The sequence below is a fragment of the Pipra filicauda genome, unplaced genomic scaffold (assembly GCF_003945595.2).
Source record: "Pipra filicauda isolate LSUMZ 115617 unplaced genomic scaffold, ASM394559v2 scaffold274_size1021923_pilon, whole genome shotgun sequence".
Taxonomy (NCBI): Eukaryota; Metazoa; Chordata; class Aves; order Passeriformes; family Pipridae; genus Pipra; species Pipra filicauda.
This window is the reverse complement of record NW_024104392.1, coordinates 589,191-607,617: the sequence shown is the minus strand read 5'-3', so window position 1 is coordinate 607,617 and position 18,427 is coordinate 589,191. Positions and strand designations below refer to the sequence as shown.

The 18,427-nt window shown below is 38.7% G+C and overlaps 1 protein-coding gene across 4 annotated transcripts in view; it reads left to right on the top strand.

The window, feature by feature from the left end:
* DACH2 (dachshund family transcription factor 2) overlaps positions 1-18,427 on the top strand; it is a 248,669-nt gene that overhangs the window by 117,539 nt on the left and 112,703 nt on the right. For all 4 annotated transcript variants that reach the window (XM_027737462.2, XM_039382589.1, XM_027737461.2 and 1 more), the window contains exon 2: positions 4,997-5,112. In XM_027737462.2, coding sequence (XP_027593263.1) covers positions 4,997-5,112 — 116 coding nt within the window. The remainder of the gene's footprint in view (positions 1-4,996; positions 5,113-18,427) is intronic.

Below are 18,427 nucleotides of genomic sequence, written 5' to 3'. Positions count from 1 at the left end.
CAATAATTAATTTATTAACTGGGGGTATCTTTTGAAAAAAAAACCCTAAAATCAGCAGTCTTGGCCAGGCTGCTCCTGCCAATACATAAATAGTTGATGACAAAAATGAAAAGTGTAGAAGTAAAATTCAGATCTTAACGATCAAAGTATCGGGTACCTCATCTATCACAACTTGGAATAAACATATCACAGAAAGTGTCATATCTCATTGACACTGCAAAACAGAAAGCTTTCCCTTGTTATCTCCCGAGCTGCCAAGGCTGCAGAGTTTATAGGCTGCTAAGATAATGTGCTGGTGGGATCCACTTCACTTGCAGGAATATGAAGTACTGTTGAAATATATTTCTACTTGGTTTATTCTTTGCTCTCAAGAGGGTAGGGTACTATTTCAGTTCCTCTAAAGAAGCTCAGAGAATGAAAAGCGAAACATCAGGATAAATTATGCTAAATGGTGGACTAGACCCCAGAGGAAATCAGGCTTCTGTGGTACAGTATTCCTCCATTTATCTCACAAATGTTACATCTAATGTTAATTTTGTAAAGGGGAGGCATTCAAAGCTTCATCTGATCCTTTTAATTATAGTTTTAGTCCTATAGTGTTATTTGTCAAGCTCATACCATCATAACTTACTTTTCTAGTTTTGGCAGACCATTCAGACAGATAATATTTTGGCCGACTAATACATAACATTTTATTTCACAAAACACAAATAACCTAGTAATTACACTCCAAAACTTAACAAATAATTGCCAGCAAGCAATTACCATTCAATTAAAGAGTAATTACATGGTTATTTGTGCCCTGTAAAATAAAGCATTACTGAAATCAGCAGTGCAATCAATATTTTAGCAGAAACAGGATGCTGCAGTGATGGACCTTTCAACCTGTGCTGATTAAATTGTCATCCAAATAACAGTTTCCTAGTTAAATCACCACATGTTTATTTGTGTTGATTAATATGCAAATTCACTTCTGATTCTAGTAAATCTCCTATATTTAAGAGCACAAAAGTAGAGCACTATCATACATCAACAGTGATGTGCTCTGTGTTTCCACTGATTAATTACATTTCACAAAGCATTGATGAATTTGTGGATTTTATGAAATATAGTTCTCTATAATGAGCATAAAATAGAGTTACGAAAGATGGAGCTGATCAGTAATTTTAAGAAAATCACAAAAATAACCTAATTTCATGTTTTGATTCAAATTAAAAATCCTTGGGATATCTAGGGAATATATAAAACTTTGAGAGGAAAAATAATAAAATTAGATCTCAACAGGAGAGGAAAATAAAGAAGAAAACAGACATTAATGAACAATTTCACAACATTTTACTGTATAAATTTTAACTGTCAGACATACTGCTTACGATGTAATTTATTTTCTGGCAAATTTAATTTCAAACAAAATTAAAAAAATGAACAACATTCAAATTAGTTCATATTTCTCTTTCAAGAGTTAGTGATTTTTCAGGGGTGGGGTGGAGAGGATGGGAAGAATAACTACAGATATAGTATAAATGCAGGTAGAAACCCCAAAACTTCCAGTCATCTTCACTTCCAAGTAATTGATAATCCAAGGAGTTTTGGGGGTTTCTTTTTGAGAGATACTAATAGAATTTTAATGAGTAGAGACTTTGAGCTGACCTTATTTAGTAAAAAGAATAAGATTCCTGAAGTTATAAATGAGAAACAGTGTTTTACTTCTGTTTTAGTTTCCATGGTCTTCACTTGGGACCATAACTTTTGTATTTTAAAATGTTTTTAAGAGATATCTAGAAACCAGCAGTTTCTAACTGCGTTAACATCAGTTTAGATTTGAGTAATTTTCCATTCACATCGTTCCTATTGATGGCAAATATAAAATTTGTGCAGAGATTTTAGACCCTCAAAGAAACACAGTCAGAGTTGTTTGAAGCTGATTGTTCCTGTTTATGCTTCCTTTGTTACCAGCGAGGAAAAGATTTTTCTGCACTTCTCGAATGTGTAACTTTCTCGAAGGAGACAGAGGAAAAGGGGAAAAAGAAAACGCAATAAAGGAGCAGGATGACAAAAGATGATGAGAAATGATATTAAATAAAGTTAATATTTATATGCTAATGCTATTAGCATTTATATGCTAATACTTACATAATCACAAATTATGTCTTACTCTCCCGAAATGATAACTCTGCTTGCCTTGGCGTTGCTGTTCAGTGCTCGTATTGGCAATTTTCTCTCAATTGTGGGGGTTAGATGTGTTTTAAACAGTAAATGTGAAACTTGTTGGAATCCTAGACCTCATAAGACGACAAGAGGGGATATTTGGGAGTGTTGAGACAGACCAGTGAAATTCCATTGCTTGATGTTACCAGCCCTGGCCCTCACATCAGTGCACCCACAACACAAAGTAAATCCCACAGAAACCTGGAATCTGCTAATGCTTTCTTTCCTCTGTGCATCTCTTATTAAAAAATAAGATTTCGTGCAGACCTTTGTATCCCGTTTCTATGAAATTTCTGGTTTCACATTTGAACAGAAATGCCAGAAAATTTATTTCTGGCCAGAGCTGGAATTGTTTGGTTTCAGATGTGGAACCGAGATGCTTTCTGTGAGTTCTGGTGTCCTCCCAGGCTAAAGGTCTTGCTTTATGATGGGTGACGTGTCTCTGTGATCTCCAGGGAATCCATCTGGGAGTGCAGGGCATCTGGGCAGTGCTGGGAGCTCTTGACTTTGTTTCCTTGGGTCAGAACCAGACACGGGGCAGTGAAGGTGTTCTCATGTGAACTGCAGAACGCAGAGCTAAAGACCCAAAGGGTCCTCTGCAGGTGTGTGAAAGTCATCTGTAAGCAGCAGCCAGCCTGGAGTTTTTAATTTAAAAGCTAAGATTAAGTTAGAGACAAAGGAGTTAAGATTTTATTTGAACAGATTCAGCTGGGAATAATTCCATTCAAATTATTACGGCTGCAGCTGTAGAAGTAAGCCCAGAATCCGGCCTCTAGGAGTTGCTGCTTTATAGTAATAGTCACTAAAAGGGTTTGAGTAGGTTAGAAGTACACTTTTCTTCATGTCTGCTCATGGTATAATGCTGAGAAACACCTTAAGATCTGCTCTGGTGAACCTGTGGGCTCGGAGTCAGCAGAGCCATCCACACCAACTGTTGTCAGGGCAAAAACTGCATAACCAGGGGTGTGAAACTGCACTGTCCCTCCTCCCCGTCCTCTGAAAACACAAATCATAAATAAAAAGTCTCTTCATAAAATCTTTTAAAGCTGTTTGTTGAATTTTGAAATGTTTTTCTGAGATTAATATCAACATATGGAGTTTTCTGCAGAAGATTTGTTAGTGTTTGAGCTTGAGCAGAGAATGTTTTGTTGTTTTGTTTTGTTTTTTTTTCTTCTGTTGGAGAAAGCTGCTAATTTTAGCTGGTTTGTAATTGTTTGTTTTTTTTTTTTTTTTTTCCAGAGACAATAAGTGCCAACTAAGCACTTAAACATGCCTGTGGATAAGCACAGGCTTCTGTAATTCAAAAGAACAACGACTCTTGTTTGTTTAAAACCCCCACGTACCAGCCTAATACTGTCTGTTAGACAATGTTGTTGAGCAGGGGATGATTTCAGCAGGTGATTTTAATAGAAAATGCACATGTGCATCAGACTTCCTGTGGAAATCAACTGCTCTTATTTTAGGTTTACTTTATTATAACCCAGCGAGTCGAGGCTCTTGTAACCAGCTTTACTGCACAGCCATCATAGGATGATAAACAACTGAAAGCATCAAAAAGAAAAAAATGGAAAAAGTACTGAATAAAATGAAATACAGAATGGACAAACCTGAAACTAAAAGAGGGGGGAATGGTTTTATAGAGATAAAATAATAAACCAAAGAAAAATAAAAAATTTTGTGCTACTTTGATGTACAGTAAAACAAAATAACAGTAGCACGGTGTGAAAAATGAACAGGTTAATGGTACCTCTGTGTGGTGCTGCTGGAAGTTGTCTTCATTGAAATGCAGAGTTTGTTGTACGTTGATGGAGGGCTTTGCCACTGTAAGTTGATCGAGCGAAGTTTAACTTAAATTTCTTTGTGAGCTAGAAGTCATTTTGGAAATGTTTTCTATTCAAACCTCATTCATTGTTGCAGCTTAGTTATTTTATACAGTGTTTCACTCCATGTTGTCAAAAGCTCCATTATTCAACAGAGTAAAATCTGTTTTGACCAAAGAGAAGCAGCAATGCTTTTCCAAACATGAGGAGGTTGCATTTTTATTAGCTGGCTTGGGGAAGAGTCGATTCAAATGGGTTTTTGGCCTGTAAATCTGTATTATGATGGCAGCTGTGCAGGATTTACATGTACACACCGATGTAAGGGATAAATGTGGTAGTAGAAAACAAGAGTGCAATGGAACCAGTCTGTAAATGGACCTTTAACATTTTGGATTAAAATCTGCAGCCATTATTCATAAACTGGTCAAGAGGTGGTGAGTTTTTTGCTAGGTTGGGTTGACATTCTTCATTTAATCTGTAGTAATGAAAACCACCAGTCATAATCTGTGAAAATAAGTGGTCAGTTCTGGCACAGCTCAGTGCTAAATTATCTCTGCCCCTTCAAAAGTGGGCAGTTACCTGCCATCATTCCCAAGGCAAGGTTTGAGATGATGTTGCATTCAGAGTTCCAATTTCTCATCTTTCACCATCACAGCTTTTAGTTTTCTGTGGTGCAGGTGCGTGGCCCAGACCTTGGAGCAGTTACTGCTGTGACCCCTCTCCACCAGCCACCTGTAAGGTGATGGAAGCCCTGGATGATAGAAGAGCTTACTGTTAGCTCATTTGAAATCTGTGCAATTCTGTGTTTAATCAAATTATCTTTGTTTTTTCTTAGGCAAGAATTTCTGATTTTTATTTTTTTTGGTATCACTGACAGTTCATATATTTTATACAAATCGATGCCGTTGTGTCATAAGCAAATATTTCCGAAAGAAAACGAGTTTTCATTTATGCTCTTATTTCATCAGCTCGCGCCCTGGCAGACCCCCCAAGCGTTCCCTAGGAGTTGCCATACAAGAAAATGCACGTCTCCTGCCCCACGGAGTTCCAGGCCTCTTATCACCAGGACTTATCTCTCCGACAGGTAATAAAATCCATCAGATGATCAGCCTCATCTCTTCATACTGCACAGCAGTTAAAATAAACTAATATTGATCTAACTGCCTTGTCCTTCAGGGCTTTTTCAGGCTTTACCAGAGGTTACGTTATTGGATTTTTTGAGTGTTCATGAAAACTCTGTTTTGTTGCTGCAGTGACTGAAATCTAATGGATTTGTAATTTAGTTCTTTATTAATTGTAATTTCCTTACAGGAAATTCCATTAAATGTGTTATTTTAGTAAAAGAAAAAAAACCTGAGAAAATGAACTATTGTCTCAGAGCCCTGTAGCAGCATTTCTTCCTTTGAAATGTGTGTGTTTTAGTTCTCGTGGGATATGAGCAGCGTGGCTAATGTGTGTTGTATTGTAACACCATTAATGTATGCTGGGAGATAGAGAAATGCTTGTACGAATTAGAGAAGAAACACTCTTGAAAAGCAGATAAGTCCACGTTGCCACAGTGGATTGTACTTTAATAATCTGCTTTCAGTAACATAATACAAAAAAAGTAGCATGAAAATATGTGAAATTATAAACAAGCCCTAAACATAATCTAATGCGTAGTATTTAATTTCACTTCATTAATTTATTAATAGAGTTTAAATTAAATCTTGTGCTATCCTGATGAGTGTTTTAATTTTTTATTAATTGCTGTATGCTAAAGGTAAGTTGATTTTCGTAATAAAGCTAAATCCACAGACTGTATTCATAAAAGTAATTGCTTAAACATTCAACAGGCTTAGGAGTTTTAAGATTACTGTCGAAGTCCAGTCTAAATATATTGTAACTCCATAATAACCAAACCTGGTGAAGTGTTTAGGAGAATACAAAGTTGTAGAATATGTTACAGGAGATGCAGAATTAAAAAAGATTATTTCTAGGAGTGTAGTAATGTCTGTCCTGATCTGACACTGCAGAATCCGTGCACTGCAGTCGAGGGCCTCGGTGGTCTTGGTGTTCTTGGGGGTAACACAGGGAAGAGCTTTAATTTTTTGTACCTCTGTAATGTTCTCAACTCAGGGACTTCATGGATTCGGTGTTGATGTTTGTACTGATAGGAAAGCACAAGAGCCACCTTGCATTGATAATTTCTTCTCTGAAATCCGGAACATTCCATATTACTTTCCCACTCTGTGTGAGTTTGCAAATAGGACATCAGATTACGCAGACTGCCTTGTTGCTTTAACCTGGGTAATATTTTAGGATGTGCAGGGTGTGACATTAAACTCATATCATAGACACATTCTGCGTCTCACAGATATTTTGAGTAAAAGATCTTTTAAGTTGAATTTCTAGGCTGTTGGAGGTTGTTTGGAGTCTGAAGTGATGAGGAGGATGCGTCCCACTGTGTTTAACACACGGGTTACAGGAGAGGATTGACTTGGGGGGGTGTTTTTCAGCCGAGGCCTCTCTGACCTTGGGAGCCGCCTGAGAAAACCTGTGTGTGACCCAGCGCCAAAAGCCCCAGACAGTGTGCCTGGAGCAGCTGAAAGGGAGTTGTGGGAGCAGCGTGGAGGCGGGAGAAAATGCCCATCTCCAGAGCATCCCGGTGTCACCGAGGGCCCGGGCGAGACGGGTCCCTGCGGCCGGGGCAGCCCTGACGCCGGCCCACGGCAGGACAGCTCCACTGGTGCCCCATGGCCTTGTCACTCAGGAGTCAGAGCTCCTGGTGGGGGTTTGTCTTGGTGAATCTTGTTTATTAAGGAAGAATGATGTAAAATTTGAGGGAGTTTCCGAGTAAGGAAAGATGCTGAAAGAGCCACTTGTGAACACAGTGGGGATTTGAGCTGTTGTAAACTTGATGGAGCACCTGGGATAAGAAGCCCCCATTAGCTTTATTTATACCTATTTACACTTAATTACTGGGTGCCTTCAACACTGCGATTTGATTCTTTCCTTTTGGCTGAACTAAGAGCAAAATGGGTTTTAACACTTCTCACAGAACAGAGGTTTCTCTTCCAGACTTCCGAGTGGTGGATAATAGACTGAAATAAAAGTTGCAAGGTTATTAACCTCTTGCCTACTGGCTGAATGAGACCATAAACATCAATTCGTGTTTATGATCTCACTTGCATAGAATTTGCTGTGTTTCTGACAGTTCTGGCCCACAGAGTCTGTGTGTAAAGCTGAGTCTGCTGTCCCTGCTCAGTGACCACCAGCTCGGTGCAGGTTTCTGCACAGAGCAGGACCAGGGCCAGGGCAGAGACTGAGGAGAGTTTGCAGCATGGTAGGGCTGGATCCACCCCTTCCAGCAGAGAGGACGCTGATAGTGAGGCAAGGAGGACTTTTTACGTCTTGGTGATTTCTTTGCTTACTTCCTTCCTCTATCTGTAGTGTAACTACCAAAAGCATTTCTTCTGAATGTCTTCTTGTCCAGTCCTCTATACTCCCCTGTGTCTGATCTTGCCCATTCTTCCTACAGCACAGATATGCAGATGCTTATGTTAATCTGCCTACATTATTGTAATTAAAAAACCCTCACTCACTATTCTTATGTTGCTCCCTCATTTTCTAATGTGTCAAACTGAGTTTTCTTCAGATAAACTCATTTTAGTAGCAGGTTCCACATCAGCCAATGCAGCATGATTGAGCCATCCATTGCATTTTTTCATTTTTACCTCCTCTTTAGTCCTCTGTCAAGTTAAAGTGAAGGAGTTGTCATTGGTGAGATGGATGGGTCTCAAGAAGTCGCTGTTCTGGCTGCAGAGCTCCCAGCTCTGTCTGGAGGGGGTATTACAGAGTGATGATTAGTAACTTCCTGCAGACTCCGCTGAACCATCTGTGTTTCCACTCCTTGAAATGTGCTGTTATTTTCATCACCCATTTGGTTTGTGTCAGCTCAGTTTACATGGTCATTTTCACATAATAAACAGGTAGTTAAATTAGGCACACTGCATTTCCCAGTGTGGAGTGTTATTTTTTTGACCTCTTGGCAAAGCCAGCTACGACTACTCTTATGCATAAGTAACTTGTGAAGGAGCTGTAAGTGAAGCCTCGACCTTTTTAAGTGTTTGTAGGTACTTTCCACCTTTGAGGAATGGGAATATTTGGGTTATGTTTGGGTGACTGCTGTGCCTGAGAAAGATGAGGTGGTGTGTCTGGGATGCACGGAAGGGCTGGTGGAAACTGTGCCCTAAGTGCATCCTTCAAGAGCTGATATTTAATTACTGTCCATTTTATGTTAACTTAGGAGAAAGTGTTTTTCTTCTTGTATTGGAGTAGGAAATGTGGAAATCAGCGTGGTGCCCCTGCCTGCTGTGAGGGCAAAGGAAAAAACCTGCATGTCACAGAGGGATGGGCATCAAAGGCTCAGTCCTTCAAACAATGCCGTGGGATGAAGTGACATTAACAAAAAAGAGCTTTATCTCCTACTAATGTACAAGTCTTTATCTTCAGTGTATCCTAAGAAGACAGTTGGGACTTATTTATGGAGCAAATGCTCAAGGAAGTTTTGAGAAGTTTTAAGGAAGGAAGTTTTGGGGTCTGAACCAATAGTTTGCTGTGTGGAGAGAAGCTGAAATCTGTTACTTGATTTAAAGCAGTAGTTCAGCAAACTGTTGATATGGAATGAAGCTGAAAGAGTAGTTGAATCTTTTGATAATTTTCTGTGCAACTTCATTCCTCCTACCCTTCATTTAGGTTGTCCTCAAAAAAATTTAAAAAAACCAATCTATGAAGTCTTCATTGCAATTTTTCTCTATTTAGTTTGCAGAATGGCTGCTGTTATTTCAATAAAATAATTTTGGGGGCTGCTTCATTATGGTTTCAAGGTATTGGAGAGGGTGGCTCGTGAAGAAAATCATCCTGTCACTAGAACTCTATTAGATTGTGGTCCAGGGCACAAACCTGCTGTCTGGGTCAGGTTTTTTCATGTGGTAGGACGAGCATCACTCTGACTGCACTTGAGCTGGGAATCCTGCAGCTGGAGCTGGAAACTCTACATGAGTTTCCTTGAAGTGATCTTTTTTTTTCTTCCATAGGCAGTTAAAATAGACACTGTCTCATTAGCTGTTTTCTAGAGTTTTTAAGAATGTAATAATTAAAATATTGACCTGTTTGTACAGGTACAAGTACTTTTTTTCAGCGCAGTTTTGTCTTATTAATAGTTAAAAGAAGCTGTTGTGAACTTAATCATTTCAGGTAATGAATATTTTAGTGAAGTTAATATTTTAATAGCTGTACCAAGTCACATCATTGTGGGATCCAAATAAATAAATAGCTCACAAGATTATGATAACTTTATGTGTTACTTCAGTTTATCAGTGGTATCAGCAGCCACTTAGTCTTTCTATAGGAAAAGCAGGATAAAACAGTATTTGCTGCAATCTTAAGGCACTTGGATTTGGTATATACATGTTAGAGGAATGAGTGAGACTGATCCCAGCTCTTGGGGTGTTTAACGTGGAGTCACTGGGGCTGGCAGGAGTCTGGAGCCTCTGGGAGCAGGGGATTGTGGCATTAAGGGAACCCTTTTCTTTCTCAGAGTACATTTTTGTGTGTTTACATCCTATTTCTGTGGCTCATTTTGCTGCTTACAATTACCTTTTTTTTTTTTTTCAGTTGTCATAGATGTCATTTCAAAGTTCCATTTATAATGAGAAACATATGCAGGACTTTGTCATTGTTGGCATTACCTGGCTTGGTAGAAATTATTATTTTTAATCAAAGGCAAACGTACTGATTAAGGATGCCACAACACTCTTCTGCCTATGGGAAACGTTAACAGTTTATAAATTGTTCTTGGTGACAATTCAGTAGTGAATTACTTTGATATATATGGCTAATAAATTAATATGATTAAGTTAATGAGTAGTACAAGTGTTGCCAAACTCCACTCGTCGGGCTTTTAATGCTGCTCCACATTTGCAGCTCCAGCTTCCCCCTGTGGTGAGAGGATCAGTGCTACCTACGCACTGTCATTGTGATAAATGGCATATCCCACAGTGCCCTGCACTCCATCTGCTCTGTCCCCAAAATGAGAAATATTTTATACAAATCACACACTCAGAAGCTCAAAGGACTGTAGAAAGATCTATTTTTTCAAACAATAATAAAAATGCATACATCTCTTTAGCAACTCTTCATTTTTACTGTCATAATGAATGCAGATGGATTTGGGAAATGAAAGCTCATGTGAGTAACAGAGGAAAGTTATCCACTACACAGTAAAGCTGACAAATAAGTTACATGCGGGCTCTTTTATTTTATCATGAAATGTTCTTAGATAAAAAATGATGTTAGAACATCTATTTAACTGGATTTTAAAATTAAAGACCATGTGTGCTGCATGATTGAGTACCACCCATCTCATGCCAGCGAATTTCTGTGCTGAAAGGAGCATGAATTGGAGTGAATGAGGAATGCAGGATCATATCATTACTCTTTAAAATAGAGCCATTCAGTAGAGTTCAGATCATCTAAGAACTATACTTGGTGGCTGTGAGTCACTCCTTTTCTCTTTTAATATTATCTTTCTTTAGGGATCCATTTTTAGTGTCTGCTTTATCTGGGTGGGACATTAGATTTTTGACAAATGAATAGCTAAAGCTGTTGAGATTTTGCTGAATGGTTAACCTTGTTGTAAATTTAATTTACACATAGCCTCAGCTACTAATTACTGTCCAAGAAGTGTGAAACTCAGCAATATACTTTCATTTTCATGCATTTGTACAGATATTTTTTTTTTTTAAATTTGATCCTACCGAGTTCATACATCTTTTGTGACGACGAAGTTCAGCCAAAGTGGTCACGCTGAGAGAATTAAGACTGTATCGTCTTGACACTCAGAGTAGGTCTGTTCTGAGTTTATCTTGATTTTTCAGAAGGAAAGGAACCATTTGAAAAAGTTGGCTGAAGTGTCACAGAGTTGGCGAAACCAGTGAGTTTTCATCTGTCTGTTTTTATAATCTGTGACATTCTTTACTACCAGCTTTTCTGTTCATCTCCTGTCAGATGGCACTGAGGTCTGTAGTGATCATAATACCTGTCTGCTTCTCAATCACATCTTTGACTGACTTTGGAACTGTTATAGCTCTTTTAAGTAACATTAAGAAATGCCCTGCAGTCAAAAATAGCATCAGGAGATATGAAAGATTTATCTTCAGCACTCCCTGTTTTCTGGAGGACTGTTTTGGCAGCAGTACTATTGTTATTGAATAGGTTTGGTTAGGTTTTATTTTCCTTTACAAAAACTTTGATAAAGTTGAACAAATAGTTACTGTTTTCAGTACCTTTAACCAGTATCACAGGCAAGTGTATTTAAATGTCTCAAGAGCATAAGGATCCCAGACTGCACATTGTACAGTCCTGCGTTTCAGTGTAAGAACTGAAGTTTTATTGTCATTCCAGAATTTTTACATTCCTGCTGCTGAAGAATGGCTTATTGATTTAGCTGGTTACAAGGCTCATCAGGGGCATTGTAGGGTGATAATTCTCCTGCAGGCAAATGGAGCATCTTCAGATTCTGGACTGTCACCTTCAGGGACATAAGGGCTGTTCATGATCCTTCATTTTAAAAGAAGCATATTTTATGCTAACACTAGAAATTGGAACCTTGTAGCAAACACCATCAAAGACAACCAACATCAGTCCTTGCTGATTCCCCTACTCAGTTTTAGATGTATCCAGCAGGTTTTCAAAGGACCTGTTAAGCTCAAGTTATCTTCACACATCTGTCTTTAGCTAAATAGGTGCAGTTGTAACTGGTGGGGTAAAAGGTCTCTGGTTGCAGAAGAATGTTGACCCATCATCTCTTTGCAATGCTAAAAGCTACTACATTTACATAAGTAATATTCTCTTCAAATGCAGCGTTCAGATCTGGATTTAGATTTGAGTGGTGTGGTTTCCTAAAGGAAAGCTTTATAAAGCTGTATTGCAGCAAAATTTTTGGTGTAACAGCACTGGTGCAAATTGGGCAGAAAACAAGGGAATAAATCTGAAGAAGTATATATGTAGTGACCTTAAATGTGAGTATTTCCATAGTTTCAATTCTGGTCAGGTATTAAGCACTTTAAATGTGATTTAGCAGCTGTTGTGCTCTGGTTCTTGTCCTATATCCTAAATGAGGGAAATGCTTCAGTATGCTTTTAAAGTTAGGCAAACAAGTAATCCCATTGATTTGGATTGGATTACTTGGTTGCTTAAACGTGTTTTGCTCCTTATTGTGGTGTTTTGGAGAATATGTTCTGTAAGGATTCTTTTGCAAAATTGTGAATTCAGTAAGTGCTTGGTCGATATTCCCTTGTGGTTGTCCTGGTGATCTCATCCTTGTGCTGTCTGTGTGGAGTGGGGTTTGCTTTGAAAAAAAGTTGGAAAAAAAATTTAACAAAATGGCTGCTGATTGGGAATTCACCTGAAAGGTGATGGGGTTTTGTTCTGTTTTGGCCACATTGAGCAGCTCGGAGTGTAATCAGGAGGGGCCAGTTTGGGTTGGTCTGTGTAAGGTAGAGAAAAACTGTCCTGGTAATCTAGGAGAGAAGAATTTGGCAATTTTTTAATGCATTTTCAGCACTGAAGGCTGTGCCTTGCTGTTCTCTCTGGAGCAGCTGCTGATCTCCCAGGATCAAACCTTCCCTTCAGAGAAGGTACGGCGGCTGCAGTTGGTGTTTCCTCCTGCACAAGAAGAATGTGCTCTTCTTTCAGCCCTTCCCAGGCAATAAAACATGATGCCATGTGCTGGCAACAAATTAGGTTTGGTGATGAACAGGAAACATCTCTTCCTGAGCAGTTTGAGGAGGCTCACATTTTTATTTGGAAGCAAGCGGAACTAAAATAGATTTCATTGTCTGATCGCTCTCATTAAGTGACTGGGACCCTATTAAGATTTCACTGGAAATGTATTTGTATTGTCTAAACTGTTGTATCACAGTCAGCATTAATTGGTGTAAAGAAAAACAAGCTGACTTAATGAGTGAAGTATTATACACTGTCCTTTGCTGAAGAGAGGCCTCTGGTTTGCAGAGCTGTGCTGGTGGCAACTGGGTTGTACCTGTTTTGGAGATAAATGTAGGACTGGAATTCTGGAGGATTCAGTCTAGAAACCAAATCCATCCTGAAAATCCCTTGCCAAGAAAAATAATTCCTAGAGCTACCAACATCCTGTGACTTGAATATGAAAAGGTTTTCTTCAGAAAGAGAAGCATTTTATATAATACGTGCCTGAATATAAATGACAGACATTTTATTAGGAAAGGAAAGCCTTTATTAAAATATAATGATCTACATTGTTTTTATGTAATCTAATGAATTACAGTAAAAGTCTGAGAAATGAGCTGGAAAAGGTAGAGTACTCTCCCATGAAAGCGAGCTATGATAACCTTTTTGTAATTCTTTAACATGTTGAAAGAGTATTTCTACACAGACTTATTAAATTAAGCAAGGTCACCTTTTCATTTTATTAACAGAATTAGTTTGCCAGATCATGGACTTTGATTCTGAAAAATGTGGATGAATCATGCACTAACATATGTCAAGTAGAAAATTGGTTGTAAAATGTTAAATCATTTTGATGCACATTACATCTACATCTTTGTTTTTACCGTTGAACAGTTGTAGAAAATAAAATGTTTAATTACTGTTTTTCACATTTCCATATTGATTCCATGTGCTTTAATAATAATGATATTTTTAAATTGATTATTTCTCCTGACTGGGTCAATCTCAGTCTAATATTTGCATAAAGGGAAGAAAATATTCTCTTTCATAGCAATATAAAATCCTGTTTTTTGACATGCAGTATATAATCATTACCCTGAAAGGTTAACTGTAAATAATAACCAGTGAAACTGGGCATATGCTTAAAAATGAGCACATAGATTACATTTACCAGTGTGACCCCAGTTCAGCAAAGCAGGAGTAAAACTGACATCATGTCATGCAAGTTGTTCAGAGGCACCCCCAGATCTCTGATTGTGTATTATAGTCTTTTTATATAATATATATAAGGAGAAAAATTATATTTATCAGATGTTACGTATATCTAACACAAAACCTTGCTGTAATTGTTTATAAAGAGTTTCATAATCATTCCTAATCAAGACAAAAAATGTCATACATCTTTCTAGATTCTTGGAATTACTTTTTTTTTGTGTCTTGGCCTCTCTCACCACCTTTGTTAAAGTAAAAGTAAAGCAGGGGATATGTAACAGAGCTGAGAGGACGTGCCAGCAGTAACCCCAAGTTTTCTGTAAATGAGGGAGTTAACAGAGTAGGTTATCTTCATGTTGCATATTTGGTTTCAAATGAAAGTACACTGACATACAGCTGGATCTGAATGTCCCTGTTGTTCTCACATGTGCAGAAGGCCCTTCCTGGTGCTGCAGGGTGCACTTGGCTTGGCCTGGCAGCCACAGAGCAGGTGACTTGATTACACTGAAATCAGGCAGAAAATGTCCTCTTCTGGCCACTCGAGTGAATCAGTCAAATTATCGAGTGGCAAAACTAATTCTTTGCCTTGGGCCATCAGAGCTGCCACTTCCTATAAGTCAGGCCTTCACTTAGTGTGAAATTGTTTTTTATTTTATTCTCTTTCATTTATTATGCTCATTGCAGCTAATGCAGTGGATGTGAACTGCCCAGTCCACTAAAGCTGTTCCAGGTGTGCGGCCTCCTCGTGCTTTGCTGGTGAAACAGGACCCTTCTCCTTTTAATGCACTCCTGACTCTGTTATGATCTATACATTTAAAGTAATATTTCACTTTTTCAGATGAGAACTTGAATGAGGAGAAGAGTTTGAATACGGTTTAAAATGGACTGAAAGTGCGTATTGCTTTTAAAAGCACTCACAATTCAGATGGGTCACATTTTTAAGAGCTAGAAATATATCTACAGTGAATTGTAGGCCATTACATACTGGTTAATTTGAATGAGTTTGACAGAAAAAACATACTCCTTTGGAAAGCACTGAATATTATTTTCAACAGTAAAATATGGCCTTCAGTTCTGGCAGAAACAGAGCTGAGATCTGCTTAAAGCACTCATACAGGTGATATACCCTAGGCAGTAATTGGGTGTATAATTCTGTCCAAATGGCAATCCCTCATCTGACTGTGCCCTCTGGTACACAGCATTAACATCTTCCAATAAATGAAGAGCAAAACATATGGAGTCTTTTATTTCAAGCAAAGAAAAATCAAAAAGAATAATGAGGATAAAAAGTGAAATGCCTGTGGTGATGGGCAAGGGAAGTTACAGGGGAGTTGCTACAGCAGAGTGAATCAGAATAGCAAAGCAAAAATAGCCCGAAGGCACCTCCCATAGGCATCCAAATATAGGTTTCCTACATGTGTAGTACAAAAATATATGTATCAGATACTAAAACAAAGGGGCTTGATACAGGAGATACCAGAAATATTGTTTTAACTCCCATTCACACTGTGCCTGGAGCTGGTGAGTGGAAGGAAGGGTGGAAAGAAGTTAAGCAGAGCCTCCAAAAGGAAAGTTGAAAGGCTCACACTGTGATTAAGATGGATGCATTGCTGACAGTGTCGGAGCAACAGCTGCTAAATCTGGGAGGCACTTGAAAGAGTCTCTCTATATTGTTAGATATGGAAGTCAATAGGTTATTTGGGCTAAGAACACCCTATTATTCAAATTCAGCTGACCCAGAAAGCTTTGCCATCTTTCAATGGCAATTCAGAGGGCTTTGCTGTTTAGATGGTGGGTTTAGTACTTCCCTTGTTCTATGGAGTCCTGTGTAATATATGGATATATTGATCTCAAATTCTTTTCCTGAAATACATCAGCTTAGTCTGTATAAAGCTTCAGAAGGCTGTTTTTTGTTTGTAGCTGGGGTAAATTGCTGAAAACTTGTCACCAGAATCTCTTTTTCAAACCTATTAAACATTAAGGAAATGTACCATGAATTGTTTTGGCTTTCCTGTTTTGGAACTGCTTCATTAAAATTTTTAATTACAGATAATATTTCTTCAGAGTGGCTTATCAGTCTGTATTAGCTAAACATGAGTCCTAATCCTGTTGAGAATTTGTGTTCACTGATCAAAAGTTTTCACTGTAGATTTTGCTCAGGAAAATATCCTGAGAAGAGGTTTTTTTGCCCACTGCTATGGGCACATCATTCCCTTTCTGTTGTGTGTCTCCTGATCTCCACTTTTCTGTGGATCATAGTGCTCTACCTTTCCTCTTTATTTTTCTGCCCTTGACTTTTATGTCTACACCACAATTTGTGTTGACCTTGAGGTTGCCCTCAATTAGCTGAGCCATTCCAGCATCGTGTCCCACACCAAAATCTCCACACTGAGCTTCTGATTGGAAAAGCAGAGCCATCCTAGAAAATGCTCCGTGGCCATTTTTCTTTTCCTTTCAAGTTAGTGTTTATTTCCAGGCAGTAAAGAGAAGGAGTGATACAAAAGAGGTAGAAATGGGAAGCCATAAATCATGGGGTCACTTTGGGTTGGTTTCCTGTGCTCAAGCCTGCGGTGTCTGTGCCACCTGCACAAAAGAGGAGGATTAGGAAAGGTTAGGATGGGAGAGATAAATCTCATCCCTGAAAGTTCAACAAACCTCTTGGGATCCAAAGGGTGGCTGCCAGGGATCAGAATCAGGAGTTTGATGGATAACGGTCAGACAGCAGGTTAGGTTTGGCTCATGGTGGACCCTGAGGAAGAGGAGGGTGTTGGACAGTCTTCTTTGGCTGTCCCCATTCCATGTGGGAATTTGTTCTCTGGCCAAAGTTCCGTACTGACAGCCACAAACCAACCTTGCTGTCTCATGGCAGGTGGGAAGTGGTCTGGGTTTGTGGGTAGACAGAGATGAGGATAGGTTGTGGTGTTGTCATAAAAGAATGGCCTTTGGCCTCTCTGGCTGCTTTCTGTTCTTTTGTACCTCTTTCTGTTATAATTCCTCAGGTATTTCTCTGATTTTTGCAGTCTGATCTCTGGAGCAGCAATGGTCCAACTCTGTATTTGTGTAACTCCAGAACTTCTGTGCTGATACAATGATAATTACAATGAGATAGAAGTAATTTACTGGATAGTAAAATGTTGCTTATTTTTAGGATTTACCACCTGCCTATTTTTAAAGGATAAGATAAATAGCCACTGTGTTAATTGAGGAACTAGCTGGTCTTGGTAGTGAGCATTTCAGCTGTTTCCTGTTCTCCATCTCAAGAAGATCACATTGGTCTTCAAAAGAATGTGTGAACTGTGACATGTGATATTATCACTCAGGTGTTTTTGCTAAATGACAGCCAGTAGTACAACTGCAATACTTGTATCTTCTGAATCATCAAGTTCTTCTTTGATGCATCTGTGAAGTAACAAATGGAATTTTTGCAATGGATTTTGTGGGATGCCATTTGATAGCAATTGGAGAAATTGGTTTTGTGTGTCTTATATGAGTTATCAAGATCAGAGTCATTTCAACAAGAAGTTGAAATAAAAGATAAATATCTTCCTCTTAGTGTTTACTTTAAATCCCAGATTAACAATGAAACTTTTTTTGAAGTGCAAGATGTTGACTCATCTTGGTTTAGCCATGACTCTGAAAATTTAATGAGTTAAATTGAGTAGATAGAGTAGGTTGATTTGGTATTGCCAGTCCAGACTTGTAACCATGTCAGTACTTAGAGGGGAAGTGGGCTGTGTTTGCCTGTTTCTACAGGTTTAGATGAAATGGCAGGAGCTGCTGCTCGTTATCTGAGGAGGGTTCTGCTGGTTGGGCCGTTTGGAGATGTCTACATGCTCAGGAAAATGAGAACCTTGTTTTCTCAATTTGAGACTTTCATTGTGATCTGTGATGAACAATATCTGTAAGTGAAAGGGAATTGGAAGTATCTTCCCTAGGTTAGTTTTAATTTTGCTTAATGGGTGAATGAAAGGCAGCCTCTTCCCCAGGGTTATTTAACCTTAGAACTTGAACCTAATTAAGGGACTTGAGATTTTTTTTAAATAGTTTCAAAAACTGAGAATGTTTGAGGCATCTCCTAGCGAGAGGTACCTGGCTCCTGGCATGAGGATGATCTGGGGGCTCACTCAGGATCTTCTGGCCTCTGGTCCCTGTGGTGCCATTTCTGTATGTCTGGGTTCTGGCTGTCACATGGCTGTTGTCCTGCTTCCACTCCTCCAAAACTGCCAAGAGTTGGATTATGCCATGTGGGGACTGAGAAGGTTGATAAGTCAATAGATATGAAATATTTAGAGGGTGGAAAATGTGTAGTACAGTGAGGCCATGATGATTAGTCATGTCTTTAAAAAATCTTCCACACAACTTCAGGGCTTTCTGCCCACATAAGGAGGGTGAGAGCAGACTTTGCACTGAAACTGTAGGGAACTGTGGTAGATTAC